General features: G+C 36.5%; 1 protein-coding gene across 1 annotated transcript in view; it reads left to right on the forward strand.

Moving 5' to 3' along the window:
- LOC109841465 (pectin acetylesterase 5-like) overlaps positions 2,836 to 7,401 on the forward strand; it is a 19,881-nt gene continuing 15,315 nt past the window's right edge. The window contains exons 1-7 of the mRNA XM_020410434.1: positions 2,836 to 3,052; positions 3,128 to 3,210; positions 4,583 to 4,712; positions 5,351 to 5,430; positions 5,569 to 5,658; positions 5,981 to 6,105; positions 6,484 to 6,544. Coding sequence (XP_020266023.1) covers positions 2,836 to 3,052; positions 3,128 to 3,210; positions 4,583 to 4,712; positions 5,351 to 5,430; positions 5,569 to 5,658; positions 5,981 to 6,105; positions 6,484 to 6,544 — 786 coding nt within the window. The remainder of the gene's footprint in view (positions 3,053 to 3,127; positions 3,211 to 4,582; positions 4,713 to 5,350; positions 5,431 to 5,568; positions 5,659 to 5,980; positions 6,106 to 6,483; positions 6,545 to 7,401) is intronic.

Genomic DNA, 7,401 nt, shown 5'->3' on the forward strand with positions numbered 1-7,401 from the left:
AAGACCCCATAGAGCAGCTCTTTGTTCTTAAGTTGCAGGTGAAGACCAGTTTGGTAGATGCCATAGTTGATCCAGGCAGCGAGAAGAATTTGATATCCAAGGCCTTGGTTCAGAAACTGGGTCTGAAGACGATCAAGCATCCAGAGCCCTATCCATTGGGGTGGATTCAGAAGGAGGCGGGGCTGAGTGTGATAATCTATGTATTTTCAGATTTGCACTCCATAAGTTGTATATTGATGAGGTCACGTGCGACGTAGTTCTATTGGATGTTTGTCAAGTTATACTGGGCAATCCGTATTTGTGTGATAGATACGCAATCTACGAAAGACGGGCTCAGAAGTACACATTCACCAAAGACGGTGAGAAGTTCATATTTTGTTCGGCATCTCTTCCGAATGAGACAAACTTGGTGACGGTAAACCGAGCGAAGAGGCTAGTGAATGCAAGCAAGAAGTTTATATCGCTGTTCATTAGGCCTTATGAAAAACCACTGAAAGAGGATTACAATTTGGAGCGAAAAGGTGACTACGACGAGACGGGGGACGAAAGAGTCGTTTTTGATTGGACGTCAAGGTCAGGCTCCTAGCAAAGCCAGGTGGTTCAACAGGGAAGGAGGAGCTCAAGAGCTTCCTCAGCTGGAGTTCTAACTTGAACGAGACTTCAAGTTCCTAAAGTGGGGAGCCATGATACTGGTGTGTATCTTCTTCCTTGCTTCGGGAACTTAGCGATCCTCATGGGAGTTTGAGGATAGATGATTCTCATGGGAGTTTGAGAATAAAGGCGTGGGTGGAGTCGTTGGTGATGGCGAAAGCGGTCAAAAGCAGGAAAACGACGAAATCAGGAATCTGGCAACAAGTCTCTGGCTGGTCGACCGAACACTCAGCACCGGTCGACCGGATTAGTGCACACTACAGGACGAGAAACGTGTTCTCTGGTCGGTCGACCGAGACACACTTGTTGGTCGACCGATAGTGGGAGACCGATCGACCGGTAGTGGTACATCGGTCGACCGGTAGTGGTACATCGGTCGACCAGATCAGTTTCCTGGGCCGAGTTGGACTATGTTTTGAGACAAATCCTGATTGGGTTTTGACTTGGTTATTTACGATTTTGTCATCCATGTTGTTTTACCCTATAAATAGGGATTATTTAGGGTTTCTAAACATCAGAGGGGAGATTCTAATCAAGATATTAGAGTTTAGTGAGGATAGAGAAGTTGTTCTTTATTCTAGAGAGATTGTGTGAGAGAGATTCTATAATCTTTTATTCTTCATAATCTAGAGAATGTATTTTCCTTCGCCAATTAAATTGTTTTGTGTGTTTTACTGTCATATTCTCAAAACCATATTTGATAATACCGCGATCAAATGTGCTCGCTCGGCGACTCGTATCACAAAAATTCTCTCATATTTTACTCTCTTTTTCTCATCATAAGCAACTTCATGGTTTCACTCTCAAACATGGTTCCTTTCTTTTCTCTTTTGTTTGGATAAACTCATATCCGAAATGATTCAAAATGAACCTATATATAGCCAAAATGCAAATGCACAGGGATAAATATGCAAAATAGTGTAGATTTCAGGGTATACAGGTAAAAATTCTCGGAATATAAGCGTCAATCTGCAAATACTAATAGGGTTAGGGTTAGGGTTATATCACAAAAGTCCAAGAGTCCAAGAAGGAACAAAATTTTAAAATAAATTCATTTATATTTTTAATTGCCAAAATAGACCCACTTTAGTTTTATTTATCAAAACCGACCCATTTTGTGGTCACGTCAACAGCGTGGCCATGAAATGGGTCGGTTTTTTTTAATGTCACCTCTAAATAGTCGGGGTTGACAACCCCGACTATTTAGCTATGTACAAGCTAAATTAGTCGGGGTTGGCAACCCCGACTAATTTAGGGTCATATCTAATTGGTCGGGGTTGGCAACCCCGACCATTTAGTAGAGGAAAAATTTCCTATGATAAAAATGGTCGGGGTTGGCAACCCCTACAATTTTTTATCCAAGAAGGTTTTGCTGTTATCCAAGTTTCCTTTTCTATTTAGCATTGCATTTTGATTTTATATAGACTACACTAACATAATCTGAATATTTTCTCTTTTCTTGCTTGCTTCAAATTTCAGTGGGTTCCTGAATTGAGGCATTATGCACCAAATGTACCTATCATGCTCGTAGGAACTAAGCTCGGTAAGTACATTACAAATGAAACTAAACAATGTTACATTTAACCTTTGCTAGTAGACATTTAATTTGCTCGTTATGTTGTAGAGATTTTGATTTTATATTTTAGCATATACAAAACTGGTTAAAATGTTGGTGCGGATTTACGCGATGATAAGCAGTTCTTCATTGACCATCCTGGCGCTACACTAATAACAACATCACAGGTAAGTTATTTCCTGGACAAAAAATCCGGATAGTTACTTAAAAATTTTCCTCTACTAAATGGTAGGGGTTGCCAACCCTGACCATTTTTGTCGTAGGAAATTTTTCCTCTACTAAATGGTCGGGGTTGCCAACCCCGACCAATTAGATATGACGCTAAATTAGTCGGGGTTGCCCCTAAATTAGTCAGGGTTGCCAACCCCGACTAATTTAGCTTGTACATAGCTAAATAGTCTGGGTTGACAACCCTGACTATTTAGAGACGACATTAAAAAACTGACGTGGCCACAAAATGGGTTGGTTTTGATAAATAAAACTGAAGTAGGTGTATTTTGGCAATTAAAAATATAAATGGGTTTATTTTAAAAATTTGTTCGTCCAAGAAGATTCCCAGCCCAAAAGTCAAAACAACACCAAGTTTGAACGACACTGAAGTTTGAGCGATGGTGACCGGAACTCTAGCGATCTACCACCGCCTCCGCCAGTGGTGGATCCGCGTTACCGCCGTCGTCTCCGGCGCTATTCTCTTCATCGCTTTCCTACTCACTCTCACTTCTTGGTTCCTCAACCCTAGCACTGAGGAACCTCAGTCTTTGATCCCTTCAGGATCCAATCTCGTCGATCTCACTCTCATCAGAAACGCAGACGAGAAAGGAGCTGGTACAATTTGATAATTTCTGTATTTGTTTCGATTTTTGTTGAAAATTAGGGTTTAGTAATGTGATTTTTTTGCAGTTTGCTTGGATGGGAGTAGGCCGGGGTATCATCTGCAGAGAGGATTTGGATCTGGCTCCGATAGTTGGGTTCTTCATTTAGAGGTAATTGAAATGTGTGTTTTTATGTGGTTTTTGAGGGAAAAAGAAATCTGAGACTTTAAGTTGTGGAAAATGTAGTGAAGTAATCTCAAACTGTTGATCGTTATCTTTAGAGCTGAATAAGCTGAGAAAAGATCAATCGGTTTACTGTGGGATGTCCTGATTTTGGTAATTTATCGCATTATGACTCTTCAAAATCAGGAAAATGAGGGTATTTTTATCAAATGAGTAATAAAATAAGGAGTCAATGTGATTCAATATGTAAATTTGGGTTTTTAATCAACTAAAAAATATAGGGGGGTTTCTTAAATTTACCTGAATAAAAATATAGTATATTTCATCTTCTAGTTCTCTTCATGGTAGATGTCACATTGTACTTAGTGAAGTATTTTGAACTGTTAACCCTCATCTTTCAAGAAGAACAAGCAGAGAAAAATCAATGAGAGATTACTCAGGATCTTCTGATTGAATTCTGACTATGTGATTCTTTTCCCTTTGATTTATTAGTCCTTTGAGAGGTTCTGAAGCTGACTATTGGTTATGTGATGACCCTAAATTAGGTACATGACTAATGACATAAATAAAACTTTTAACTAATAAACTCTATACTTTAATTTAAGATATAAAGGGAACATCATTGTCATCAATATCTTAGTAATTTTCTAGGAAATAGTAGACTTTCATCATCTAGATCTCTTCATGTGAGGTGCTACATAGGATTCAATGAAGTATTTCAAGCTGTTAATGCTTATTTTTATAGCTGAATAAACAGAGAGAAATGCCAATGAGATTGCTTTGGGATCTTCAGGTTGACTTTGATTATAAGATTCTTTTCAATTTGAGCCATTAGTTCTTTGAGAAGTTTTGAAGCTGAAGTTCAGTATTGATTTTGCCATGACCCTAAAATCTCCTATGAGAAAGGACCAGTGGTGTAAATAAAACTCTATCCTATTAGATTTAAACCTGAAGTACAAAGTTATGACTTACAAAATATCCCACTTTCGAAGATGATAAGCACTCTAATTTGCCAAAATTTCCCAATTTCAAAGATAATACAACTCTAATTTGCAAAACTGTTCAATTGACATAAAGTGAATACATAATGATAATGCTAGAAAGTGTCAGAATTCTGAACTAAAATTGCAGTGAAAATCAAAATTCTGAAGTAAATTTCTCCAAAATATCGACAAATTTCTTACTCAGTGTTCTTATCATATGCTTAACCACATGACTTCTTTTGTTTTAAAAATTTTAGCTGAGCTTTACTTTCAGTGTTTTACTTATATACGACTCACTGTTTTTACATAGAAAAAATTGGCGAGGGGGGATGTTGTTAGTTCTTTCGCTCACGTTAATTGCATTTCTCAAGCTCTAGAGTGGAGGTTGGTGTGACAGTGCAGATTCATGTTCTTATCGCCAAGGGACACCACTGGGGTCTTCACACTACATGGAACTGCAAGCTTCCTTTGTTGGAATTTTAAGCCAAGCTCCATCTGAAAACCCTGGTACGTAGTGAGAATTCTTTGGTTAGGTGTTTCAGAATCTGTGAGGCTTATCTTTCTCCACTGTAATTATTAGTCCCATCATAATCAGATGTTTTCTCATCTCTTTTATGTTATTTTTATAGTCATATGCTGCGTATTTTCAAAACCATGCAGCCTTGCAACTGAGAAAGATTGTAGTTTTGTTCTTCTTATGTTAGGGGTTGGTCTAGGTAATAGCCTTGTTTTTTGCGGAGAATTCTTAGTGGTTCAGCATCTAAGAATGAACCTTCTGAAGTTTGGATTACGTAGCTTGCTGCATCATACCTTGATGAAGATGTAAATGGTAGAACAGAATAAGAGAGCTTAACTCTTATAGAAATCTATCTTGGTTTAGTATTGTGGGGTAGAGAATCATGTTCCTCCACTGATATTTTGTTGATCTTGTAGTGTTGACATGTTTTTTTGATATCTCACTTTGTACTAGACATTAATTAAACTCGATCTAAGTCAATGCTTATATCCTTAGTATTTGCCACAATTCAAAAGAACATAATATTAGTAAGAGGAGGAAGGATTAATAATTTAGACTCTGGTATTATTCAACTGCTTTTTAATATTATTGAAGATTTTTAATTCCCGTGTTTTCTTATATTCTTCAGATTTCTATAACTGGAACAGAGTCAAGATACGGTATTGTGATGGTGCATCATTTTCTGGCGACACAGAAGTTCAAGCCAAGGTACATATATGGGAAGACTGCTATTATCTTAGTTACTATAATGGATGGTTCATTTCGTGGCGTACATTTGTGACTTGTAGAAAGGAAATAAATGCCACCAATTTTTCTGAGCTAAACCCTGTGTTTGATGTTGCGTAGAGTGGAAGAAAACTCTTCTTCCGAGGCCAGCGGATTTGGGAAGCAATTATGGAGGAACTACTATCAGAGGGACTTGGAAAGGCTAAGCAGGTAACTCCTTTAAATTAACGGTGTAGTTTTTATTTAATATTATATACTTATGTCACCATGAAATCCGTCACTAAATCAATTGCTAACTTGTATTCCAGCAAAACACTTTGTGGTGGACCTGCTGGTATTTACTTTTCACACTAACTGTTATGTATCACATTTGAAGAACTTTCTTCTCTGGTTTATTTGGTTTCGTGACCTGGTTTCTTTTGTTGTGAATTGTTTAAAATGTGTAAAAACTCCTAATTGATTACATGCAGATGCTAACTTTTGTGTGTGTAGTGAACCAGTGATGATCTTAATGCAGTTTTTCTGTTTGTAGGCTTTTCTTACTGGATGCTCTGCTGGTGGTCTTGCGATTTACATACATTGTGACAGTTTTCGTGCACTTATGCCTAAGGAGGCTAATGTTAAATGCCTTGGGGATGCTAGTTTTTTCCTTGATGTGTATGTTTCTTTTATATATCTCAATACATTTTCTATTTCCATTTTGTAACATTGGTCTTATTACCCTGGTTAGCTCATTGCTATTATTTTGCACTCAAGCAGTCATCATTTTTCTTATTAGAATACTTGACATAGCAACTGATCACTCTAATTATTTCTATTTTACCAAATAGATTTTCACAAATTGACTGAAGTTCTTTGCTTAACGGAAATCTAGAACCGAACCCTGTTTAGGCTAAAAACTGGTTTAGGGGAAAAATTGCAAACTGACCCTATGGATTCAACTTTCCAGCTTCTTTACATCCTTAGCCTAGGAGTTCTATCTCTCCTTTCATTTATTGGATATCATTAAATTTTGTTTCATATCTTTTATTGCAGAAAGGATGTTTCTGGGAAAAGAACCATGCAATCTTTCTATAAAGAAGTTGTCAGACTTCAGGTATGCTGTATGCTCAATGTTACATATGGCTTCTGGGTTTCTCTAAGAAAGCTAAAACTTAGGAAACTTTGTTTAAATATTAAGAGGGTTTTATGTGTAATGCTCAAAACTTAAGAGGTTTTCCTGAAATTTATCCTTTTCAAAACCTTTCAACTAAAGATAAGCAGTGTACGCTGTGTCACGAGTAAGGACAACACTGCCTGAGGATCTATGAAAGCTTCCTTTCCAATTGTCCCAGCAATGCTTCTGTAGAATTCTAGAAATAAAAAGTCAAACTCGAGCTTTTACTTTCAACTTGTCTTCACACGTTACTCGTTGAAATTATCATACGGATTCACTTTTTTGTGATATTTGACTATCCTCGTTATTTGAGAAACAGAAACTATATAAAAAGGTAATGAGTATTTAACATAATTATGATACATTTCTCCTACCACATAAACCAAATATTCATTAGCTCAAATATAGCAACCTAAACATTTTTTTACCATGTAACAAAAGTAGTAATAACAAATGACAATAAATGTAAATTAAATAAATATTGTAAGTGCTAGATTTGAAATTAATCACAACCATAAATGAAATAATAGACTATTATGAATGAAGAAATAAAGTATCCAAATTTTCTTTTACAATTAAAGGTATTCAAACCTAAAAAAAAGTTTGGCATCAATGGCGGAGCCGGCAATTTTAGAAAGGGCAAAAAATTAATAACCAAATATGATAATATATAGAAATTTTTTACATCATCGTTTAGTACCTAAACATCATTGCATAACAAGAGTTTGGGAAAGTTTGAGGATCTTACGTTTTACTCCCCATAATTTATGAAATTATTGTCTAACCAATTATCCTCT

This window comes from Asparagus officinalis, chromosome 5, assembly GCF_001876935.1.
Source record: "Asparagus officinalis chromosome 5, Aspof.V1, whole genome shotgun sequence".
NCBI classification, from domain to species: Eukaryota; Viridiplantae; Streptophyta; class Magnoliopsida; order Asparagales; family Asparagaceae; genus Asparagus; species Asparagus officinalis.